We start from the raw sequence: 25,059 nt of genomic DNA on the forward strand, positions 1-25,059 counted from the left end.
CAGCTGCTCTGATCAATAATGTGATATTGATTGCCTGCACAGGCAGGGATTTCACCCCTCCAGGTCTTTATTTCCTCTGCCTTGCCTGGCTGGAGCTGTGTGACCTCCCTGCTGACCCACGGCCCCCACACCATGTACAGCCCCTTCTCTCCTCCCCCCTACAGCCCTGGGTAATCAATTCCAAGGAACAAGTTGTAGATTGAATATTTTTATTATTTTAAACTTTATTAGGCTTTATTTCAAATCCCAAAGGAGATTATGGCAACATGGGAGTACCATCAGGACATCAGAGCCCAGAATAAAATCAGTTTTGTGTTAAAGGGGAGCTCCAAACCACCTCATCTGCTTTGTGTGTGGGAAACCTGATCCTTTCAGTTAGAACACTAAAATGGTTTCATAACTATACTAAAATATTCAAAGGAAACCGCAGGTGTTGAGCTGAACAAAAACCACAATTGTTTTCCAAAAGTTCATAATTCCTGGGTGTCCCTCAGTGCTAGTGCAGGTGAAAACACTGGCCCAAGGATCAAGGCACTTCAGAATTCCTGAGGAATGTTTCACAAGCCAAGGACGTGTTTTGTGTCAGATCTTCCTGCTCATGTAAAAAAATACAAACTCAAATCTGAGGGGAATTCCCATGGGAATGCTGAGGGAAAAAGGGGGCAGCAGAAACCCAGTCCTGCTGACATCTGATGGACAGCAGGCTCAGGTTTGGAAATGACAGGGTGTGTCAAGGGTCTGGGCAGGACAAGATCCACCACCAGCAAACCAGGAAACAAATGGAGAAAAAATCCAATACTTGGTATTTTGGTTTTGAGGTTTTCAGAGTGGAGGTTTCTGCCTTTGTCTCTTCAGCAGCACTTCCAGCACAAGGAGGGAACAGCCCTGATCAGAGCAGGGCTGCTCAGCTCCACCTGGCCAGATTTGAGCTGCTAGGAAAACGATTGCGATTAAAATTAGGAAGCACTTACACTGGCGGCTGTGCTGGGATTGAAGCCGTGGCAGTGCGAGGCAGGTGCAGGGCACGGAGCCCCATTGCCCAGCCCTGGGGCAGGCAGGCCGGCTCTATTTCCAGCAGATCCTGCCCGCCTCGCCCAGGCGCACGGCGCCGCTGGCCACCAGCTGCAGCGCGGCGGGGAAGGCGCGGTGCTCCGCCTCCTTCACCCGCTCCGCCAGCGACCCCTCCGTGTCCCCCGGCTTCACCGGCACGGCCTCCTGGAAAATGATGGCCCCGGCGTCCACCTCCTCCTGCAACGGCAACGGGGACGCGGCTCGGCGCTGCCACCGGCCCTGGGGCGGCGGGCAGCAGGGAAAGGGGGTTTGGGGTGCTGGGAGCAGGGAGAGAAGGGGCTGGGACCCGGGAGGGGTTCGGGGAACAGGAGAGAGGCAGAACAGCGAGGAGAAACGGTTCTATGCCAGAAAACACCATCAGCGCCAAGGAGCAACAGTTCTGTACACAGAAAATCCCACTAGCACCAAGGAGCAAGAGTTCTATTCCAGAAAACCCATTAACACCAAGGAGAAACAGGTCTGTACACAGAAAATCCCATTAGCACCAAGGAGCAACAGTTCTATTCCAGAAAACCCCAGCAGTACCAAGGAGCAACAGTTCTGTACACAGAAAAGCCCATTAGCACTAAGGAGCAACAGTTCTGTACACAGAAAAGCCCATTAGCACCAAGGAGCAACAGTTCTATTGCAGAAAATCCCATTAGCACTAAGGAGCAACAGTTCTGTACACAGAAAAGCCCATTAGCACCAAGGAGCAACAGTTCTATTGCAGAAAATCCCATTAGCACCAAGGAGCAACAGTTCTATTCCAGAAAACACCATCAGCGCCAAGGAGCAACAGTTCTATTCCAGAAAACCCTGTTAACACCAAGGAGCAACAGTTCTGTACACAGAAAATCCCATTAGCATCATGGAGCAAGAGTTCTATTCCAGAAAATCCCATTAGCACCAAGGAGCAACAGTTCTATTCCAGAAAACCCCATTAGCATCATGGAGCCACAGTTCTATTCCAGAAAACCCTGTTATCCTGGGACAGGAGGGGCTGGGCTGGGCAGGATGAGGATATTCAGTCCAGAGGGGGAATGAGCCAAGGTCTGCACAGAGCAGGGATCCAGCAGATCTTTCCTGGAACTTTGCTGAGGTTGTTTCTCAGGGGCTGCCACACTGAGAAACCCCAAGTCGTGGCATAGAGAGAAGAATGCAATTTTTCCTTCTAGCTGGAAAAAATGATTCTACTCTCTTTTTCCAAGAGAAAGCAAAAATCCTGAGACAGATTCCAGCAGCAGAGGGAGAGGGGAGCCAGAGGAGAGACCTTTGAACCCTGAGAAGTGACCAAAAGGGAATCAATGATCCCTGGCCTGGAAAAACATGGCTCTGAAGCTGAGACATCTTTTTTTTTACTTGGGGTCTGACCAGCATGAACTCTCAAGTTTTTCTCTGTTCCCACAAACATCAAATCACTCTTTAACAAATCCTGTGCCATTTCCATTAGGGCTTTTTTTGTTTGTTTGTTTCTATTTTTCTTTTTTCTTGAAAGCAAGAAACTAGGCAGGGTGTAGGATAAAATCCAAGAAGTTCAGGCCATGTTTAACAAAGCCTTTAGGCTTTACATGAGCTATTCTCCCACTCTAGTAGGTGGAAGGGAAGCAGTTCCCTTAGAGAAAGCTTAAACTCCTGGACAGATTATTAATTTCCATTCCTTCTCCAGAGTCAGCAAACTAAAGCTCTGTATGGTCACAGTAAAACCTCCATCATGTCTAGGTACAAAGTGCTGAACACACACAGAGGCAGGTGAGCAAACACGAGGGTTTAGGGTGCTGTGTTGTGTTGGTGTGCCCAGCAATGTGTGTTCTGTCCCCATGTGGGGCAGTGCCCCTGATCTCCTGGCACATATTCTCTGCTCATGGGCCATCTTTAAACCAGCTGGGCAATCATCTTTATCTCCCCACAGCCCATCCTCCCTCCAGGAGATATCGCCTGTTCATGGCCACTGAGTCCCAGGGCATGGCTGAGAAAATTCCATCATCCCACTGGGAGATGCTCCAGCCAGGGCAGGAGCCAAGCCTTTCCTATCCAGAGAAAAACTGACATTTGGACACCAGGGAACCTTCTTCCCACTGCATTCCAGAGGAAAACCAGAGCCTTGCACATCATCCCTGGAGCTTCAGAGGAAACTGCCCCTTCTCCAGGAGCACTGCTCCAGCTGAGCCACATCTGCCCCTGCAGGAGGATGCAGCACCATGGAATGGGACTGTGCCACCACCCTGACTGACTGACTGTGCCAGCTTGGATTCTGACTCTGGCAGGGTTGGGATTGTTCTGTGTAATGCTGCATTGCTATTTGAATTGTCCTAGGAAAGAACTGTTATTCCTAATTCCCATCTCTTTGCCTGAGAGCCTCTTAATTTCAAAATGATAATAATAATTTAAGAGAGGGGATTTACATTCCCCATTTCAAAGAGAAACTGGCAGACACCTATCCTTCAAACCAGGACAGGTGTTTAGGGGTTCCCAGCAGTGAGAATGCTCAAAGTGAAGGATTGCAGAGAGGCAGGGAGGTGCAGCTGTTGGCAGGGGAGGATGCCAGGGCTCAGCAGGTACTCACAGCCACGAAGTGCACGGTGCAGCCCGTGACCCTGACCCCTGCCTGCAGCACCAGCCTGTGCGCGTGCGCTCCCTTGAAGGACGGCAGCAGCGACGGGTGGATGTTCAGGATTTTCCCTGGGAAAGCAGAGCTGGGGTTATTGTTACCATTCACTGGGCTGGTCAAAGGGCCACAGCAAACAGAGGAACTAAATCAGTTGTGTGAGATTTTTCACAGGTTTTGAAGACACCAGCAGACAGCTCCAAGTGTTGCAGTGTCTGTGTCAGAAACACCAGAGTGCAGTTACAATTAATTAAACACATTTCCCCAGGGGTTAATAATGACTTCCCTCAGCACCTTGTCCTTCTTTGATCACAAAATCACTGAGGCTGGAAAATCCCTCCCAGCCCAGGCAGTCCCAGCTGTCCCCACCTTGTCACCCCAGTGCCACCCCCAGGTGCCACCTGCAGGGATGGGCACTGCAAACCTCCCTGGGCACTTCCAACCCCTGAGCTCCCTTTCCATGGGGAAATTCCTGCTGCTGTCACCCTGAGCCTGCCCTGCCCAGCCTGAGGCTGTTCCCTCTCCTCCTGTCCCTGCCCCCCTCCCTGCTCCTCCTGTCAGGGAGTTGTGCAGAGCCACAAGGTCCCCCTGAGCCTCCTTTTCTCCATGGTTTTATTACCTTTATTTTGTTTATTTAATTCTGTTATTTCCATTCTACTCTTCTCTCTTTGCGGCAGCACCTCAGGGACCAATGCCCTCCCCTGAGCAGTGTGGAGAGCTGGGCAAGTTACAGAGGCAAGTGTCCCACCTGATGTCCAGCAATGTCTCAGACCATTTTGCATTTCAGCAAAACCCTTTTGAAGTATCAGCATCCCTCTCCCTGCTGCTGGAACCCAAAAAGTTTCAGGGACAGTGGGCTGGAAACACCACTCTGCTCCTCTGCCTCCATTTCCATCAGAATGGGATGTGGGATCCTGTTTGCTTGGGTTTGTCTGCTTCTGTTTTCACCTGTCCTTTGCTAACACTCATAATTAACACTTTAACCTGTGGTTTGTTAGCAGTCACATTCACACTTCAGGGCTGGTAAGCAAGAAAATTTCATAACTCCCACTTAGTGTCTTTGTGACTGCCAGAAAAAAGAAACAGGAGCAGCTTTGAGCAAAGCAGCAGCAGGAATTGATTTTTCCTGGATAATTCTGGGGCATGGCCAGGGCAGGGTCCTGTCTGAGCTAATATCTCATGGTCCCAGCTCAAGTTTTCAAGCTCAATCCAGTTGTGGACATTTTAAAAAATGAGTTTAAACCTCCTGTCTGGAAAAAGTCTTTCCTTTTCACTCACACCAGTCATGCAAGTAAAATAAAATCCTGCACTGTGCAGGACAGTGATCAGTGCTCTGTGCCTAAATCAGAAGACACTAAAATCCTTTATTTGCACAAGATTCTGCACTAGAGGGAGTTCTGTTCTGTCCTCTACAGAGATTCTCCAAACACCTCCCCTGGAGTGAGAGATTCTGTCTCCTCCTGACAGCTGCCCCCAGCACAGGCATTTCCATCTCTGGACCCTGAATGGAGACCAACAAAACCAATTCACCTGACAGCTCCAAAACCACAGCAAGGCCTCTCAGCAGGGCCTGCCTTGCTCTAGTGATTTTAAAGAGAGGTTTGAAAAGTAGTTCAGGTGTGAAGTGTTCCAGGCACACCCAGGGGAACACAAAAGTCACCAAGAGAGCAGTGAAAGCTGCAAGGCACAGGCTCTGGGCAGGTTTAGGTAACCCAAAGCAGAGCAGCAGCTGTTCTGTGTGTGTAGGACTCCCTGGGAAACACAGGAGGAGAAAAAAGTAACAACTGAGGCAGGAGAGCAGGCCCTGAAGGTGTCACCAGCCTCTCAAAGAGCTGGAAAACAAAAAGATGAGCAGAGCAGACACTGTGAACATTCTGGGCAGGCACAGCCTGGATCTGCCTGTGGAACACCCCACCCATGGACTCAGGCAAATCCTGACACGAGGCCTGGGACTGGCCAGGGCTTGTTATCCAAAACTGCAAAATGCTGCCCAGTTGGGTGGTTTTACAAGAATCCAGAGCAGTGAGGGGAAGGAACCATCAGTGGTGGGTGCTTACCTCTGCCCAGCCAACACCTGCCCTGCACCTCCTGTGTGCAGAGGCCCAAAGTCTTCACAGCCCTTTTAAAATACTTTCTAAGAAATCAAAGACTATGAGATGTGTGTTGGCCCTTGGCTTCCTTCAGCCCCTGCACCAGTGCATGCCTTTCCCTCTGATCCTTCTCCCTCCAAGATGGGAAGAGTCTCATTTCACAGAGTCCTGGGATCTGCTGTCCTCTCACTTTTTCCTGGTGACAACCTCTGCAATGCCTTTGTGCACATGCACAGCCCCCCCTAGCTGTGCTCACCTTCCCATTTCTTGACAAAAGGGCCTGAGAGGATCCTCATGAATCCAGCCAGGCAGATCAGCTCCACTGAGAACTCCTGCAGCACTTTGTCCACGGCGCTGTCGAACTCCGTGCGGCTCTGGAACCTCGCGTGCTCAATCACCTGGGGAGCCCAAACACAGCAACAGGGATGTGCTGGGAATTCCAGCAGGAAGAACAGCTCCTGAAAGCACAGCTGGCAGCCAGAGTGGAGCCTGTGCTCCTCCTCACACAGAGGGATCGTTGGAACAAATCAATTTGGCTTGATAAGCCCATGGCTCTGGGTCCCAGCACTTGGACACCATGAACACCCTCCAAGAGCAGGACTGACCCAACCTGAAGTTTTCCAGAGATTTCACCCTTTTTGAGGCCTCTGGCAATCCTAAGCAGTAAAAATGGCAAAAGCTGTCCAGAAAAGCTTGGAAAAAGCTGATCACAAACTCCTAAACCAGCCCCTACTCCATGATCATGGAATCCCAGAACCCCAGACTGGTTTGGGTTAAAAGGGTCCTCAAATCCCACCCATGGCAGGGACACCTCCCATTGTCCCAGGCTGCTCCAGCCCCAGTGTCCAGCCTGGCCTTTGGCACTGCCAGGGAACAATTCCTGCCCAAGATCCCACCCAGCCCTGCCCTTTGGCAGTGGGAGCCATTCCCTGTGTCTGTCCCTCCATTCCTGTGTCTGTCCCTCCATTCCCTGTGTCCTGTCCCTCCATTCCCTGTGTCTGTCCCTCCATCCCCTGTGTCTGTCCCTCCATTCCCTGTGTCTGTCCCTCCATTCCCTGTGTCCTGTCCCTCCCTGCCTTGTCCCCAGTCCCTCTCCAGCTCTCCTGGATCCCTTCAGGCCCTGCCAGGGGCTCTGGAGCTTTCCCTCCTCCAGGTGAGCACCCCCAGCTCTCCCAGCCTGAGTGATGTGTTTTCCATCCAGGATATATCCCCTCATTTAAGCAGGAAGAAGCAGCACTTAGAACATCCAGTCTTAGCAGCAGCTGTTAAAGGTCACCAGATCCATGGGGGTGGTTTGGGAAAAGCCAGGACTGCTCAGGGACAGCAGGCACTGGGAACAGAGCCCAGCCCTGGGCTGAACCAGCCTCTGCCCTGTGCCTGTCCCAGCTCTCCCATCACAGCTTAACCCCCAGGACCATCAGCTCTCTTTTTCTTCCTGATAAAAACATTGGGGTTGGAACTGGATGGGCTTTGAAGCCCTTTCCCAGCCAAGCCAGTCTGTGCCTGTGATTGTGTGTTTGTTCTCATCACATTTCCCTCCTGCCCTCTGTGTCCTCCCAAGGAGGAGCTGGAGCACCAGGACAGATCCCAGCACTATGAAAGGAGCAAAGCTTTGGCCCCAATTTCCCTGTGTCTGTATTTCAGTGGAAAGTGACTGTAAAAGGTTTCTAACAGGATCATTTCACATCTGCAATACAGAAGCAAGGCACACAAAATCCATGGAAGCTCAGGGAGCACCTCAATGATTCCTGGAGAGCCTGAGGCAATATCCAGGGAGTCAGTGGAAGGTCCCACTGAGTGTGACCTCTCTATTCCATTCAAATGAACCCCCAGGTCATTTTAAAATTAAATTCAGCTAAAACAAGCTGGTACTTCAATGTCAATGCCCTACAGTCAAAGAGTTGACAAAGATTAAGCTGTAACAGAAAGTTTTGTGCTGGTTTAATATAACAAATGTCCCCAAAGCACCAGGATTGCTGGCAGAGAAGGAGAAAAGGAAGGATTTTGTTTGTTGTCCCTGGGCACAAGTTCACAAGAGACCAAACAACAAAAGCCAAGGCTCCCTATCAGCCCCTGTGTTACCCCATAAAACTCATTAGCACCTTCCTGCTGGAGTCCCAGCTAATGGTGGCTAATTACAAAAAGGAAATGCTCACCCTTGTAGGAATCCCAGCTGTCTCAGCTTTCCTCAGCCCCTCCACACCAGCTTTGTTGGAGATAACCAGAACTATCTGTGCATAGCTGGTGTCTTTCTTGGTGCTGTTGATGAGGGCTTCCAGGTTTGTGCCTGGGGGAGAGAAAATAACTCATGGATACTGAGAATAAACAGAGGGAACAGCTGGAAGAGGCTTTAATAAGCAGCACTGTGGGGGAGACCAAACAGCTCTGATGAAACATTAATCCTTTTTTAATTGATCTTGCTGGGAGCTGATTCAGACAGCTGAAGGCCTTTCCTGGCAGCTGCACTTGGAAGCTGTAATTTATAGCACTGGATTGATGGTTCAGTAATTGGGAATACTGGAAATAGTTGGAGTGCCTACATGGCAAGAAGAAATTCTGACCTGTGAAATGATGCTGCTGTTCCTACAGGGCACCAGAGTGGGAATCTGAAGCTGGACATGTGCAGAGGTTTGGAGATAAACTGAACACAGATGCAATTCAGAGTTTGCAGCAGAGGCTGAAAGAGGCTTGTGACTGACATCAATCCAAGCACAAAAATCTCTCCTGCCTGCTAGAAGCCTATCAGAGTGCCCATGGAGAACTGCAGGGATTTTAATTCCAAGCTGAAGTTCCCTTCTCCACAGTCAGCTTTCCACTGCAGCAAAGAGCAGAAGTCTCACCTGTTCCAGAGATGAGGACAGCAACCTTCACCTTGCCTGGCTGGATCTTGCCCTGGATGTGGCTGTAGACACACAGGGACCTGTTTGCTTGCAGGGCCCGGTGGAGATTGAGGACTTTAACACTGTCAGAGCCTGAGCAGGTACAAGGAGAAACACAAAAACCAGCCAAACAAAGTGTCAGCAAAGAGAGAAACAGACAGAGGAGAAAAGCACCCATGGAAGAGATGAATGAACTGAATTGTCATTTCAATAGCCCACAAAAAAAAGTGAGGGAGGTGCCAGTGAAGAGGTTTTCACCTCATGAACACTCCCAAACAAGGGAATTTCATTCTGCTTCTTCTTTGTGATTATTTCCCCCCCAAGGAAAAGCAAAGTGCAATAACCTTTCTGTAGGGACACCACTTTGCCAATGAGCCAGGCAGTCTCCTGTGCCTGGATGTCCCTGAGTAGCTGCTGGGCCATCTCCTTCTGCACCACCAGCACTGCTCCCACCCCACAGTTGAAGGTCCTAGCCATCTCCTCCTCTGACAGGTTCCCTTCCTTCTGGAGCCAGCTAAAGATTTCAGGGATCTTCCAGGTGAGAGCATCTGAAAAGAATTGAAAATACACGTCAAGAATGGAAATTGCTACCAATGCTACAATTATTGGGGTATTAAAAGGCAAAATCTGTCACAGAAATCCCTCCTGCCCCAGTTCCAACCAGGGGAGGATGATTTAGAACAGGACAAAAATGTTTCTGGAGAAGGCACTGGGAAGGAACTCTAAGGATGGGAAATTTCTTTCTTTTTAAAATAGTTCTATCCCAGCTTCTACAGATTCATGGAAACCCAGACTGAATTGAGTTGGAAAGGACCTCAGAGCCCACCCAGTGCCACCCTGCCATGGCAGGGACACCTCCCACTGTCCCAGCCTGCCCCAGCCCCAGTGTCCAGCCTGGAACTGGGCACTGCCAGGGATCCAGGGGCAGCCACAGCAATTCCATCCCAGCCCCTGCCATGGAACAGTTCCTGATTCCCAATATCCCATCAAACCCTACTCTGAAGCCATTCCCTGTGTCCTGTCCCTCCCTGCCTTGTCCCCAGTCCCTGGCAGGCTCTGAGGTCTCCCTGATCCTTCTTTCCTCCAGGCAGGACATTCCCAGCTCTCCCAGGCTGGCTCCAGAACAGAGGTGCTTATACACACAAATATTTATCAGTGGACAAGTGGAAATTATTTATGTGCAGTTCTTGAGTTCAAGAACTCACTATTAACTCCTTATTTAATTTTACAACCCCTTGAGCTCTCACAGCCTGTGCCAGCAATTTCCCCTTCCCCAGCAGTGAAACTCCTTTCCTGCACACCTGAGCTGCTGAGAATTAATGAAGTCAAACAGCAGGAGCTGTCCCTGAGCTCACAACCACCTCTGAATGCTAATTGAAAACTTCATGAGTATCATTTAATTAGCAATAATTTCGTAGGGAACTACAAATGGGAATTAGAAATGGGATTGTAAATTGCAGCTGACTTGGGATTGCTGGTAAAGTTGTTTTGTTTTTGCAAGTATCCTAAGAAATCCAATCCCAAACACCACCAGGGGAGGGAATTCAACAGGGAGTTTTTCCACCACAAAGAATTTTGACTGGCTCCGATTCAGGTACAAGGAGAAACTCAAACATTTCCAGACAGACAAGCCCAGCTCCTACAGCACAAATCAGCTGGTGTGGTCCCACAGTCTTCCACACCAATCCACATCAACAGGAGGATTTTTCCACAGCTTTCCTCCTCTCTCACCTAAAACAACACCCAAGGACTGTGGCAGAACTCTGGGAATGTTTTCCAGCAGCCCCCCTCCAGTGATGTGGGCGTAGGCTTTGACGTGACCCGAGCGCAGCACAGGCAGCAGAGTCTTGCTGTACAGCTTGGTTGGGGTTAACAGGAGTTCTCCTGCCCAGGGGAGAGAGGGGGAAAAAAGCATGGAGAGAAATGTGAATCAATGTCAAATCTCAAAATAGCAATTTGGATAGTCATGAGCATTGTACAAGAGAGAAACACAAAGTTCTACCTTTTTTAAATTATTTATCCCCCTCCCTCCTTTCCTTCCTTTCTTCCCTGCACACATGACTCCCAGGAAAAGAAGATTAAAAACATGCTAAAGATGGAATGATTTCTTTTTTCCAAGGCCCAGACACAAGAAGTGTGCCAGCTGTTGGGAAGCTCAGGAGGAAGCAATACCCAGAGTCTGATCCCCGGAGACACCGATGCGGGAGGAGAAATCCAGGGAGGACTTCTCCACAATCTTCCTGACGAGGCTGAAGCCGTTGCTGTGCACCCCAGAAGATGCCACCCCAATGATCAGGTCCCCCTCAGAGATCCTGTCCAGCTGGGGCAGCATCTGCCCCCTCTCCACAGCCCCCACAGCAAAGCCAGCCAGGTCGTACTCGCCGGGGGGATACATCCCCGGCATCTCGGCTGTTTCTCCTCCTGGGGAACAGAAACACAGCAAAGAGGTGTTGAAAAAGCTTTTTTTAAATCATAGAATTCCAGAATGGTTGGGGTTGGAAGGGATTTTAAAACTGATCTCATTCCTCCCATTATCCCAGGCTGCTCCAGCCCCAGTGTCCAGCCTGGATTGGGCAGCTACAGCTGCTCTGGGTGAAATTCTGCCTTTTTCTCTCCTCCTTCCCACTTTTCACTCCCTGCTCTGTTCTCCAGCTTCACCTGCTTTTTTCAGTCCTGGGGTTTCAGTTGTATTTAATAAGGGCTGGATCAAATGGAGGATGGAGAAGCCAAGAAACAAATTAAGAAGTGCTTGGCCATCCAACACTTAAATCCACAGTTAATTGTGCAAAACCTCACCCCCTCACTGTCACTGAGGTGATAAGTTAAATTTGTTGAGCTGAAGGTTCAGCTCTTGCAGAAAAGCCTGTGGTGTTTGAAAGTCTTGAACTGGAAATAAAATCTTGACATTTTGGTGGTTTCATCACAAGGTCTCACCTAACACAGACCCTGCTGCAGCATGAATGGGGTGATTATAGTTGATAAATGCAGAGAACACCTTAAAACAAACATAAAGCTGACCAACAGCTCATGCAGGAAAAAAGTAAACCAGGGCATAAAGAGCTTCTTGTTCAAAGCTTATAACAGACCCAAAAGGACACCCACTGAGGGGGGACTTGTGTTCCTAACTTCCCTAAAAATTTTTTTAAAAGGATAGAACCTTTTCCCAACATCCAACCTAAATGAGTACCTAAATCTAATCCAAATTTAACCTAAATTTTTAAAGTACTGTCTCCTTCCACTGCGATTAAAGCAAAGCCATGAACACTTTGCTTTTTTTACTCCTCCCAGATTCTTCCATAGAGTAGGAAACCAACCAGAAGACATAGCAGAAGATTTTCCAGATGCCCCTGAGAAGTGTTCCTACCCAAAAGAGCACATCCAGATTTCCTGCAAGCATCAGCAATTCCTGCAATGACGCCCTGAGCCACTTCCACATCCAGTTTGCCACAGGCAAAATAGTCCAGGAAGAAGAGGGGCTCAGCCCCCTGGGCCAGGATGTCATTGACACACATGGCCACCAGGTCCTGCCCGATGGTGTCGTGTTTCTGGCACTCCTGGGCAATCTGCAACACACAGGGAGAAGCCTGGGATCAGCTCTGGGCCCTGGAACACGAGCCAGGGTCTGCAGGGGACTGAAATCCTGAGTGGAGTCTGTGAGCAATGGACAAAAATCCCTCCAGGTGTTCTTTGAGAAGCAGCTGTGTTTGTTATTCAACTGTTTCTCTCTTATTATCAACTTATTATTATCAACTCCTGTTCTCTCATTATCAGTTTATTATTATCAGCTCCTAACTCTCTTCAGGAATTATTCCTGTCTCCACTGGCAAATCCAAAAGGCACTGAGAAGGAAACTGTTCTGCAAAAGGGTTTCCTTGCAGCCCAAACACAACAGCAAACCTGGATTAAATGGTTTTCCCCACCAATTAATCTTTCTTGAGGGTGGAGATGCTGCCTTTGTGAAACAAGATTGCTGATTATATTCTTAATATTTAAAACCCAATTATTTTAGGCATCATATTAACTTATGCCTATTGTTTGCCTGAAGAAGGGTAATTTCAGTTTCCATCCCCTTTTTAGAAAGCCCAGTAGGTGTTTTTACAAGACAGCTGCTGTTTTCTGACAGCACATTTTCCCTTCCTTGGTGAGGATTCCCACCTCACCTTGAGCTTTGTGCCGACGCCGTCGGTTCCAGACACCAGGATGGGATCTCTGTACCCAGCTGCCTTCAGGTCAAAGAGCCCAGCAAACCCTCCAAGCTCTGCATTGCAGCCTGCAGGAAACAGAGCAACAGCCCAGCTTTACCCCCAGGGCCTTCTCCAGCAGCTCCACCACAAATTCTCTCCAAGGTTTGTCAACACCACTGTGTTCTGTCACCAGGAGACTTTTCTCTGCCATTTAGCACCTCTTCACTGAGGAGCTCTTAATCTGCTTGGGTTGGATTTGTCTTTTTAATTCATCATTAGCCTAAGCCTAAAAATCTCCAACTTTGTGACTGAACAGTCAATAATTCCTGTGACTGACAGATTTCTCCCTTGCACTGAGTGCTTCTCTGAAAACAGGAGGAATTGTGGTAAGATTGTTGTACTGTATATTTTTCCCTCTATGTATATCTGATGTCATTAGAAGGTTTTTAGTTCAGCTAAAATAAAAGGGCTATTTAAAAAATGAATATTTTAAATCTGTCAGAAGAATTACAAGGACTTGTTACAGCAAGATGTGCCTGAACTCAAAACCAAGGATGAATCAATGCTGATTCAACCAAGCAAAAGATGAAAGATGTGTATTCCACATCTATCTATCTATCTATCTATCTATCTATCTATCTATCTATCTATCTATCTATCTATCTACCTATCTATCAGGAATTCTACATTTCATAACCTTTCTAAACATTCAGAGTTCACTGGGCAAGAAATAATAATTCAAGTAATCAAACTCAGTGCTGAATGGAGGAACTTTTGCTTGCATTTATCCTTGTACAGCACTGTGCTCTCTCATCCTGGCATCCAGGAGCTGGAGTTTAGAGCCATTTGGGGATTAAAAACTGTGCATTTGGAATAAAATCTCAGGTATTACTTACCACAGATTTTCTTGTGTCATCTAGAAACAGGCAGGACACAAATAAGAGCTTTTTATCAAGATCAAGATCAACTGATAAACCACATTGCCAAGAAGTGACCAAAGCTGGAGCAGAAGGTTCTGGTCTTACCTGACCTTGATGTGGCTGCAGCAAAGGGTTTGATCTTCTGCACCAAAGTGTTCCCTGCTTCAATGTCCACCCCACTGTTCTTGTAGGTCAGGCCTCTGGAAGAGTGGGGGAAAATGGGATGGCAGCTGATTACTGGATGTATTTTCACTTAATATTTACCTCTTTACATCCCTGAGTGGATTAACTGTGCAGAATCCCATCCTGCTGTCTGAGGAGGGGCTGCCAGCAGCAGTACATGGGTAATTCCAGAGTTCTGAAGATGATATCAGAGCACTGGGATCATACAGGCAAATCCCAACATAAAACCAACAACCAACCTTTGACAAGGTAAAACAGGCAGCATAGACCTGACTTTGCAAGGTTTGAATCTCTGGTTTGGACACAGAATCCCAGGATCCCTGAGGCTGGAAAAGCTGGAAAAGCCCTCCCAGCCCATGGAGTCCCAGCTGTGGCTGATACCAGCCAGGAGCACTGAGTGCCACATCCAGGCCTTGAGGTGTCAATGGGAAAGCTCCAAACCAAAACCAAACCAAGGCAAGCACAAAAATGCATGGCTGGGTCAGAGCAGGGCTAAGCTCAAGTCACTTTTCCATGCACAAGTCTCAGGTGAATCAATAAACCCCAGAATATTTCCAGAGTTTCACAGGTTGCCTCTCCTCACTGGAATGATCCCACCACAGAAGCAGCCACACCTCTTTCTTACTTTAATGGACTTTCTATTAAAGAATATATTTTATATTTCCTTAAAAAGATCCAAGTTGTTAAGGTGGGGCTCAGCAATCTAGAAGGAGATGTCTGTGAGCTCTGGGTGGGGTTTATGTAAAATCAACACACTGGTACAAACTGGTGTCACCTGTGTGTCCCCACAGTCCCCTGGGAACACAAAGCACCAGCTCATATTTACAGAAGGATTTTTTCCATTTTGGGGCAGGGACTTTAATGACTTTTCACTCCAGCAAGCACAGCTCATGCCAGTTAAGCAGTTGTTATTCCCAGGCTGTCAGTGGCATGAACCAGGTGCATCCCTATTTTAGATCCATCCCTGTTTCCTCTCTCCTATTGATGGGATTCAGCCTGAAGTTTAAATCCTAAGGGTGTTGATGAACAAGGACAAATACAAACAAAGCAACTGAAACCCATTTCAAATTGACTCAGCTGAACAAAAAAAAAAAATCAGTTCATCCACAAAACCCATCTCAGGAACCAGGTCAAGAATTCAGCAAACACTGAAAAACTCAGAGACAGATACAAGTGCCAACAATTGCACTAAATGGAGTAAATATTTTTGTACTCTGCCTATTAAATCTTGTTTTAAGATGTGGGAAGCTTTTTTTTAGGATCAAAGGTATTTCTGTTGTGAAGATCATTGCTGGAATATCTGGAATTGATAAGAGTTCAAATGCCAGAAGAACTGGCCCAGGAGCAGTGCTACCAGAAAAATCCAAAGGTGTCTGCACTCACAGCATATCCCTGCCCAGGAATTGGCAAGAAGACAAGAATTACCACAGGCAGCTGCTCAGGCTGTGAATAAGACTCAAGGAAATATTGGCCTGCAACAGAGATCAAATTCAGCCCCTTCCAGTCTGAATATGATAAATGTCCACCAGATTTTCAGCATGTTTTTAGGAGTATTTCAAAATTTTTTTGCTATCTGCTTTGATCCTTTAAACGAATCTTTAATTCTTTCCATATTCTGGAACAGTTTTTATTAAGCATTCTGGCTGTTTTCCTGAGGTGAAATGCCTCAGGACTGAATCCTGCCAGGCTGCCAAGAGGAGGTGAGTCCCAGCTTCCCATTCCTTCCCTGAGTCCCAAGGGGACAGAGCTTGGAGCTCCCTGGGATGGTGGAAGGTGTCCCTGCCCATGGCAGGAACAGGATGAGCTTTAAGGTCATTTCCAACCCAACCCAGTTTGGGATTCTGGGCTGAAGCAGCTGCTCTGTTCCCTCAGGAGCAGAACTTGGAGCAGCCTCCAGGGCAGTGCCCCAGGCACTGACTGCAAACAGGTCCCAGGTGTCCCCTGTGCAGCCAGGGATCCTCCCAGGCAGGAATTCCAGGCAGGAATTCCAGGCAGGAATCCTCTGCCTGGGGCCCAGAAACTCAGTGTTGGAAGGAACTGCTCCAAGTGCCTCCTCTTGCCTCACTGACCTGTTTTTTTTAATGCTACAAATTCCAATTCCATCAATTTTTCACATCAATTTGTGAACAGATGCAGAGCACTTGAGGGAGAAAGAAGATGAAATACCAACACCCTTGTTCTTTTAGGAAGTTTATTGATGATAGTTTTACAAAATGCTAATCAGGATACATTGCCAGCAGCAACAGAACTGTCACTGATGTGCTTCCCAGCCTACAAAGTAACCTCTTGGGAAAAGGTATATTAGGATCTCATTGGAGCACAGCAGTTTCTTGTTAGGTAAAAATGAGCTTAAAAACTACAAGAAGCTTTTAGGAACATTAAAGAGACAACAGGACTCCCTACTATTAAAAAAAAAAAAAAATCCCACACCTACATGATTTCCAGTCTTACAGTAAATACTGTGTCTATTAAAGGAATGAGAATGGAAAGAAGTGATGAATCCTCCTGTTGTTAGGCAGCTATCCCAGTAAAATGTAAATCCCAACAAGGTAATTGCAACCATTTCTAAAAGCTAAAAAGAACCAATTAGCCAGCTTGAACTTGTTCATATATAAAATCACAGAATCTCCTGAGCTGGAAGGGACCCACAGGGATCACCCAGTCCCAGCCCTGCCCTGTCCAGACCCCCCAAAATCCCAGCCTGGCATCCCTGGCAGCTCCTGCAGCTCTGGCAGGTTGGGGCTGTGACCACATTTCATGATATTAAATATCAGACTCCTGGACAAGACAAACCCAGAGCAAAAGCTGTGATTCAAAGTCCAAGAAGCAGAAGCTGACCTTCCCTAAACCAGGCCTAACAACTGCAGCAACACAGATCATTCCTGTGTGCTTGTCACTATAGTTAAACTCAGATTTAGGAGAGTAAGAACATGGATCAGGCACTCAAAATATTCCTCCCTTGGCTGGTCTGGCTGAGGCTGAGTACAAGTGTGGGGTTAAAACTTGTCAAGAGTTCCACAGAGTATCAACAGTGGTTATTACCATCAGCCAGGGATGTGCTTAGCCCCTTTCCCCAGCAGCTGCTGGCAGTGCAGGGATTTGGAGTATCTACCTGGATTGCTTGAGGAAGGCTATGGCCCGGTGGCCAATGTCCCTCCTGTAGGTGGCCCCCTGGAAGTGGATGGCAGCCACGCCCAGGTTGGCTGCTCGCAGCGCCGCCGGCAGATCCTCCCCGATGGCCGTGACCGTGAGCACCCTGCCCCCGCTGCTCACCACCCGGCCCTCCTGCAGGGCTGTGCCTGCCTGGAACACCTCCAGCCCCAGCTCTCTGGCCTTGGCGAGCCCTGTGGGGATGGGGAGACAAATCAGCTCTTGCTTAGAATGTTCTTCATGAAGAGGGAGCAGGCATTGGTCTGAAAAGCAAAAAAGTCAGGGTGGTCCTGCTGGGAAATGGGGATAAATCTGGAAAAAATGCCTCTGGAGGAGAGACAAGTTACCTGTGTGCTCAGGGATGGGGGAGGAGGCATTTAGGTGACACACAACATCTGAGTCCAGCTGGGTTTTTATGCCTCACCCAGAGCACAAAACATCAGCTTCAATGTGACCCAGGAATCCTGATCAGAACCACCTGACTGCAGCAGGTATTAAATATCAATATTTGGCATTATCAAATAACAGTGTGGAGAACTGAAAATACACCAAAATAAGCAGAGGTGTGTGGAAATTCAGCTGCTCTGGCTGCCCCAGAGCCAGGGTTTCTATGAATCTCAGTCCCAGTGATTCACCTTCATGCAGAACAGGGAGAGGCCAGGGGGGAATGAGCCTCCTGCAGCTTCTCCTGCTCCATTTACCTGTTATTTCCAAGCCCTTGGGATATGCCCCTGGATATCCTTGACTGGCCATGACCACAGTCACAGCTGCACTGTCCTCTTTCCACACTGGCATGGAGCTGCCCAGCCTCCTGTTGATCACTGCCTGCATAACCTCATACAGGTCACTCTTCAGCAGGGGCAGAATCACCTGCAGGAACACACAGAAAATCAAACCAGGTCATCCTGCACTGTCCTCCCTGGCCTTGAAAAGACACTAATGCAGCTGGAAAAATAGCATTAAATACACATACTCTACTTTCATACATCATACATGCAGTGTGTCATCTGAGAGCCCTTACAAATAGTGGTCCTTGAAGAGAATTTCTGGGGGTAAAATAAATGTTACATATGGAGAGGAAAGGCTGAGGACAAAGAACCTAATTTGTTCTGAAGAATAGAAACTCAGACTTTTGTTCACTTGTCAACAGGGAGCAAGGAAAAATCCAGAATCCATTCCAGAAAAGACAGGGAAGTGCTGAGCTCTTCTCAAGGTGAACCTTGCAAAGCCCAGATTTGGGTCCAGCCTATTGGACTTAAATCTTCTCTAGAACAGAACAATTTCCTAACAAACCTTCTGCCTTGAACAAACAACCCAAATATTTTAAATCTTGGTGCAGTGAGCTGATGATTCACCCCAAACCTGGTTAACAATAGTGGTAGGTGGTCACAGATTTTACTCCTCCCATAATGGCAAAATGCACAAAATAGCTCACCTGACACTCTGGGTCACCAAATCTGCAGTTAAATTCCAGAACTTTAGGCCCATCTTTGGTGAGCATTAATCCAGCATAAAGCACACCTAGAACAAAAAGTGATACAAAAAGATCTCTCAGGAACTCATTTGTGTTGAATCTGTTGGTAACAGGGTTTAAAAGGCTGCCTGCCAATGGTAAAAAAATAAATCAGGCTGAAATAGTTGTCACAATTTTACAGCTTATTTTTGAACATTTTCCTTTCTGTTCCTCCTCACCTGAGGGATTATACCCTGCTCATGAAATGTTGATTTTCATGGATTCTGAATCAAGGCACTGGTACCAAACCCAGCTCCTAATAAATCAAAGCTGTTTTCCTTAACCTCCAGTGTGAGTTAGGCTACAAAGAGGAAAAAGCAAAATAAAAGGTTGTTCTCCTTATGATTAAAAACCCCAAAGTTTTATACATACCCAAATAGGGGACACCTTCTTTCCTCATGCCATCAACAGTCTTCTGAAGAACAGTCTCTCTTATCTTCTGCAGCAAATCTTTAGAAATCTGATAAAAAAGGATTAGAAACCAAGGTTTGTAAAAAGGGAGGGATTGGTTTTGTGTTTTTAAGAGCCAAGCAGAATTCTTGCATGGTCTCTTGCTACTCCAATGGAAAACTAAGAATGTTTTTCTCTCTGTTTCTGCCAATAGAAGTTCCCTATCAAACAGACCCTAAAGTACCTTGAGCCACAGGCAAAATTCACCATCAGCTTTGTTTAGCATCAGATAAAACTGTGGGTTTAAGCCCTGGGTTCTAATAAGCAGCATTTAATAACACTTAAAAATCCCAAATCAAATAGAAGGTTGCAGAAATAACTTCCCCCTTTATAATTTCAGGTAATTCAGGGGAGATCTCCTCCTCTTGAGAGAAATTTGTAGGGCTGGAGATTTTATTTGGCCAATTTAAGAGTTTAAAATGAGGGATGTGGAGCTTGAGGTGGGTTTTTTAAATTGTTGTTTATTGTATTTAAATGATGTAATTTATGAGTTGTGGGTGATAAGAGTTTATAGTTTTTTTAGTTAGAGTTGTGGGTTTGTTTGAGAGGTTTTTTCTAGTTTTGGTTATAATGTATTATATAGTGTTTATTATAGAGCATTTAAAAACATGATAATTAATATTTTATTAGTTAATAAATAATATTAATCAATAAAATTATTACTTAATATTAGTTTTATAACTACTAATGTATTTATGTTATTATTTTTTAATTATAAAAAGTTAGTATGTTGCAGTTGAAGCTAGAAGTTGTTTTTAGGTTTTTTGTAGTGGAAATATTTTTTTATATTTTTAACATTGTGAAAATCTTTTTGTTTGGCAAAAACATTTTTCGTCTGAGGTGGTTTCATTTTTTGCTTTAAGTTATAAAAGTGTTTTCAACTCACTTGGTTTTTTTTTTGCTTTTTTAGTTACTCAGTAAAACTGACTCGGCAATTTTTTTTGTTTTCCATTAAAACTTGCTATTATTTCTATACCTTTTTTTAAATTTTTCTGTAGATTTTTCTGTACTTTTTCTGGAGTGAAGCATCCCCTGGGAGCCCCTTTTCCCTTCCTCACCTGAGGAGCTGGGCAATAAGCTCCCATCCCTCCTGTGTTGGGCCCTTCATCCCCATCCAGCAGCCTCTTGTGGTCCTGGGCTGGGGGCATGGGAGCAATGGTGACACCATCACTGAAACACAGGTACTGAAACAAGGACAGGAGTCAACAATCCTGGCTGGGCTCAAAATTCAAGTGCCATTTTCATTTTTGATTTTCGGTGGGACAAAGGGATACTGAAGAGGATAAACTCTGCCTCCTTGACAAAATAAATGATGGGGTTCAAAGCATTTGCTTTTCCTCAGGAAGCGGGGACTCATTAATAAAACCTAGAAAAATGATACCATCAACACTGAAAAGAAACACTCAAAAGGTTAAAAAAAAATAAATACTGCATGATGGAAATGACTTCTTCCTTCCCCCTCCCAGCCCCTGCCCTGGAAGGAAGGTATTACATTCCTTTTAAGATTTCCTTTTCCTTGCTGATAAAGCTATTTACTTGTGAAATATTTATAAATTATTTATGTAGCAGTTGTTTTTATCCTCAGTGTCTTCAGAATAACAAGGCTGCTGGCACCTCCTGGAACTGGATGATGACAAACTGGGTACCATTGTTCCCTGTCTGGACTAATTCTAATTATAAAACCTGCAAGGATCCAAAAGAAGCCACACAGCTGTCTCTAACCAATACAATTTTATTTGTAAGAAGGGAATGGGTTTAATTTAACTGATAAAAATCCTTCATTCTGTTTGTGAAGGAACTTGGTGAATCCCAAACAATTTAGAACAGGTAGAACCAAAGTGTGCACTTACAGAAATTTCTTCTCCTTCAAGAAGTTCTTCAACAACAACAGTTTCCCCAGCTGTGCCAAAACTCTTATCCTACAGTGGAACAAAATCTCTTTAGTCCTGCTTTGGTTTTAAACTACTGAAAAGGCAACAAGAAATAAATATATTTAATACAGCCAAAAATGCAGCACAGGTTTGAGACAATGAATCCATTCTCCTCCCAGGGATGTCAGGCAGTGTGTGAAATCCCTACTCCTCTTTTATGTTTATTCTTCAATAAATGCAGGGTTTATTACTGAACATTTTCAATTGGCAGAGGGTATTTGTGATCACTGAGCAATTCCTCTGCTCTGCATTCTGAAATTCACCCAACAGCAGAGACAGCCAAGTCTCCAGTTTGCTCTTTCACTGGATAAAAAAGTGCAATTTTATACAACACATGGGAAGGGAGCAAGATTCTCACATCCCAGTGCAATGCTTGAACACTGACTGCATATCTTGGGTAATTAAGAAATTAATCACATCCAGCCCACACTGCCAAGGTGATTTTGGGGGTCTCTAGAAATCTCTAACTTGCAGATTTTTTGTCCAAGACACTGGGCCCTGTTCAGATATGAATTGTCCAGTGATCACAGACCATCCAAATTGTGAGTGCAGCCCCCCTGCTCTGGCTCTTGAGGCACAAGTGTGTCTGGGGATGTCTCCCATGGACCAGCAGAGCTCCAGGGAATTTTAGGATGCTGTGCTACTGACACCAGCTGAGGGCCTGAGCTGGGAGCCTCAGCTCTGGACAGATAAAATCACTGCATTTGGCTTCAATTCAAATCTTGATGCACCAAATGTATTTGTGGAATATCTTTCCTCAATGTGAACTTCACTTGAAATAATCCCAGCAGAACTGGACTGCACATTGAAGTGCTGTGCTTAGTGCTAATGGTGCTTGTAAAGATTTGCCTCAACCACTGAGTTCATGTTCCTGCACTGTGGGACCTGTGGGATTGCAGGAGTCTCATACAGGGAAAGAAAAAGGAATTGCACATATAAAGGTGGGTTTGCATGAAGAATGGTTTTATTTTAGCCTACAGGAATTGCACCTGAAGCAATAAATATAACAGAATTTCACAGCTGGCCAAATAAAAGGGTAAAAAGTTTGATGTCTTACAGCCAAGTTCCTTTTACATAGAATATGGGATATCTGTGATGCTCTGAGGTGGTGAAGAGCTGATTTGGTGTGGGACATTCCTGCTCACCTGCATGATTTCAGTGACAGCTTTGCAGGCCTCCTCCTTGCTGGAAGCCACGATGACTCCTTTGCCAGCTGCCAGGCCACTGGCTTTGACAACCAAAGCAGGGAAGGTGGCACTGCCAAGGCACAGGACACACATTCAACACAAACAGTCCTTGCAAGGACATTCTGAACATTTCATAAGTTGAAAGACCAAAGTACTTCTCAGTTTTCATGGCAACCTTATTGAATAACACACAAATCACATCAGGCTCCTCTTGTTATGCTCTGCCTGAGAAAGGTTCCTGCCTTTTTTCCCCACCAGGGAATTTACTGACTGCTCATTACTGCTTTCCAGTGGGGAATTTACTCTTGTATCATCTGGGGTCACCTGGCTTGTACTGTGATGAGCAGATCATCAGTTGCTGAGTAATTCTCCAGGGTTTTTTTTTTTTTTGGTGGAGAAAAGGGCTAAGAAGCCAGAACAGATGGCTCTGGGCTGCTCCCTGCCTTTCCCCAGCAGGCAGACTGATAAAAAAATAACAGCTTGTCCTACATTCTCCTCTGAACTGAACACTGAACTTTCATTTCCTTTCAGAGCAGGAGGAACCATTTTTCTCAGACTTGCTGCAGTTTCAGAGTCATGGTAGGTGATCCTCTGAAACCTTTGCAGATGTTCTATCCCAAAGGTATTGATACATGAGAAATCACTGCATTGGTTTGGATATCCAGCACACTGTCATATTTAAACATTAAACATATTTAAAATGACAAGGATTGTACCTGTTGATAAAGGCACAGGCTGCTTTGGGGTCAGTGAAGGATTTCCATCTGGCAGTGGGGATCTCATGACGATCCAGAAAAGCTTTGGTAAAGCTCTTACTGGACTCCAGCTGAGCTGCCTTTGCTGTGGGGCCAAAACACCTGATCCCAGCTGCTGTCAAGTCATCCACAATTCCTAAACACAAAACATGCTATAAATCTTCAGAAGATTCATAGGAGTCAGGCCAGCCAAGTGCAGGGCTGCACTGATTCCTTGGAGCAAGAATGCCAAGAATAAGAAATCATCTGTGTGTGCAGTGCCTGCTCTCCTCACTGGAGCAGGAGCAGGGAACCCTGCACCACTGCAGGCCCTCAGGGTGTGCTGGGGAAAGGAAAGGAATCCTTTCAGGGTTTAGGAAAGGGAAGGAATCCCCCCTTGGTTTATGATACCTTTGAGCTAAAAGGTCAACATGAGTCTTTGGTCAAAATGCCAAAAGGTTTAAGCAGAAAAAATATCAGCATGTTTACAATCAGTTTTTTTTTTTACCAAGACTCAAATTATAATTATTTCAAAACATGAAAACTCCATAAGAAAACCAAACCTGGCTTTCTTGCTCACACACTACCCTTCAGAAATTCCTTTTCACCTCAGCATAACTCTGGATTTCAGGGAAACTGCTCCAGAGGATCTGTTTCCCTTCAGACTGCAGACACTGCTGAGTGATGCACTACAATCTATTTTTCTTCCTAAATGCTGAAGGTTGTGATTTCCAGCTTGTGTCTCTTACCAGCAGCAAGAGGAACCTCAGGACCAACCACCACCAGCCTGATGTCCTGGTCCCTGCAGAACTGGGCGACAGCAGCATGGTCACTGACTGGAACAGCTGTTGGAGACACAAAGCAGGGCAAGATCCCATCCATGGGTGCTCCTCAGCACTGAGGTACCACAGAGCACCACCAGCCTCAGCTGGGCTGCCAGCTACTGGGAACCTGGAGGAGTGACACAGACTCACCCAAAGCACAGCCCCAAACCCCAGCAAAAGGCTCTGCTTGGACATCCAGAGTCACAGAATCCTGAATATCCTGAGTGAAAGGAACCCCAGGGATCCCCCAGCCCCGGGCTGACATGGGGGGGTTTGGTAGGTTCTTGGTTGATTGGTGGTTTTTGTTGGTTTTGTTTGGTGATGTGATTTTATTTTTGCTTGTTTATTTTTTGTTTTGTTCTTTTTGGAGGACTGAGGCAAGGTCACATGGTTATAAAGAAGTGAGGTGTGTTAACTTGGAAGTTAATGAACTTGTGGCAAACATTCCTGCTGTCCATATCTGAAAAGGAGTTGGACAAGAGGCATTATCTGATTATCTGACTATCTGAATCTAATGAATTATCTTTGCAGAAACATTCATTTTATACAATCCCAGAATTTCCTGAGTGAAAGGACCCCCAGGGATGACCCAGTCCCAGCCCTGTCTGACCCCTAGGAACACCCTGTTTGCCAGCATCACAAAGAATCCAAGAAAATAAAAAACTCTAAAGAAAAAAAATTCTAACTTTCTTTCCAGCAAGTCTCCTCCCTGAGGAGGGTCACCATGGAGATTTACAGAGGTGCAGACAAGGCTGGATGGGGCTTGGAGCAACCAGGAATAGTGGAAAGTGTCCCTGCCCATGGCAGGGGTGGCACTGAGTGGGTTTTAAGGTCCTTCCCAACCCAAACCATTCCACAGTTCTGTGATTTTATCATCTTGGTGCCAGGAAGGTGCTGGGGATGAAACAAACAGCTGGTGGTAGAATTCCAACTCATCTTTTTTCTTTTTTTTTTTTTTTTTCTTTCTGTAGTTCCACCTAAAAATTGCACTAAACTCTGAAAACAAGGGAAATCAGAACTTTTTTTTTTTTTACATGAACATGAAGAAGGACACTGTGCTGTCATTATGGCTGAGGATCTGTGGGCTCAAGCTGTTACAACCTTTGCAAAAACAAACATTCAATGTGATGACACTTGGAATGCCCCAAAGTGTGCAAACAAAAGGAAGGTCCTGCACCAAAGACAACCATGTCAGTCTCGTGATGCCAAAGTGACGCAAAGGCTCTGCAATCCCAACTGCTTTTATCATGAATAAATAAAGCCAAGGTCTGCAGAGGAGGGGAACACACACCCACAGGGCCAAAAAAGAGATCAGCCCAGTGTGGATTGGCTGCTTGTGCAGGGAGGAGACTGCAC

The 25,059-nt window shown here is 46.3% G+C and overlaps 2 protein-coding genes across 6 annotated transcripts in view; both read right to left on the minus strand.

The window, feature by feature from the left end:
- Nucleotides 1-25,059, minus strand: part of IFNAR2 (interferon alpha and beta receptor subunit 2) — an 844,054-nt gene that overhangs the window by 506,826 nt on the left and 312,169 nt on the right. The window contains exon 12 of one of the 2 annotated variants that reach the window (XR_013775120.1): nt 6,613-6,650. The exons of the other annotated variant lie outside the window; for it this stretch is intronic. The gene's annotated coding sequence lies outside the window, so the exon portion shown is untranslated. The remainder of the gene's footprint in view (nt 1-6,612; nt 6,651-25,059) is intronic. 2 annotated transcript variants of the gene reach the window in all.
- LOC306805035 (trifunctional purine biosynthetic protein adenosine-3) overlaps nt 193-25,059 on the minus strand; it is a gene marked incomplete at its 3' end in the record, with an annotated part of 38,687 nt that continues 13,820 nt past the window's right edge. For 2 of the 4 annotated variants that reach the window (XM_079312327.1, XM_079312326.1), the window contains 20 exons: nt 23,629-23,724; nt 22,862-23,036; nt 22,104-22,215; nt 20,878-20,946; nt 20,086-20,211; nt 18,950-19,037; nt 18,500-18,585; nt 17,766-17,934; nt 17,027-17,258; nt 13,837-13,931; nt 12,788-12,897; nt 11,992-12,190; nt 10,800-11,048; nt 10,359-10,511; nt 8,972-9,175; nt 8,589-8,720; nt 7,905-8,035; nt 6,005-6,146; nt 3,617-3,732; nt 193-1,248 (listed from right to left, as the gene is read on the minus strand). In XM_079312327.1, the coding sequence (XP_079168453.1) occupies nt 1,066-1,248; nt 3,617-3,732; nt 6,005-6,146; nt 7,905-8,035; nt 8,589-8,720; nt 8,972-9,175; nt 10,359-10,511; nt 10,800-11,048; nt 11,992-12,190; nt 12,788-12,897; nt 13,837-13,931; nt 17,027-17,258; nt 17,766-17,934; nt 18,500-18,585; nt 18,950-19,037; nt 20,086-20,211; nt 20,878-20,946; nt 22,104-22,215; nt 22,862-23,036; nt 23,629-23,724 (2,867 nt within the window). Of the gene's footprint in view, nt 1,249-3,616; nt 3,733-6,004; nt 6,147-7,904; nt 8,036-8,588; nt 8,721-8,971; nt 9,176-10,358; nt 10,512-10,799; nt 11,049-11,991; nt 12,191-12,787; nt 12,898-13,836; nt 13,932-17,022; nt 17,259-17,765; nt 17,935-18,499; nt 18,586-18,949; nt 19,038-20,085; nt 20,212-20,877; nt 20,947-22,103; nt 22,216-22,861; nt 23,037-23,628; nt 23,725-25,059 lie in introns of those variants that run through there. The other 2 variants (XM_079312328.1, XM_079312329.1) reach the window with 2 other exon arrangements.

This window comes from Erithacus rubecula (assembly GCF_903797595.1).
Source record: "Erithacus rubecula genome assembly, chromosome: 1".
Lineage (NCBI taxonomy): Eukaryota > Metazoa > Chordata > Aves > Passeriformes > Muscicapidae > Erithacus > Erithacus rubecula.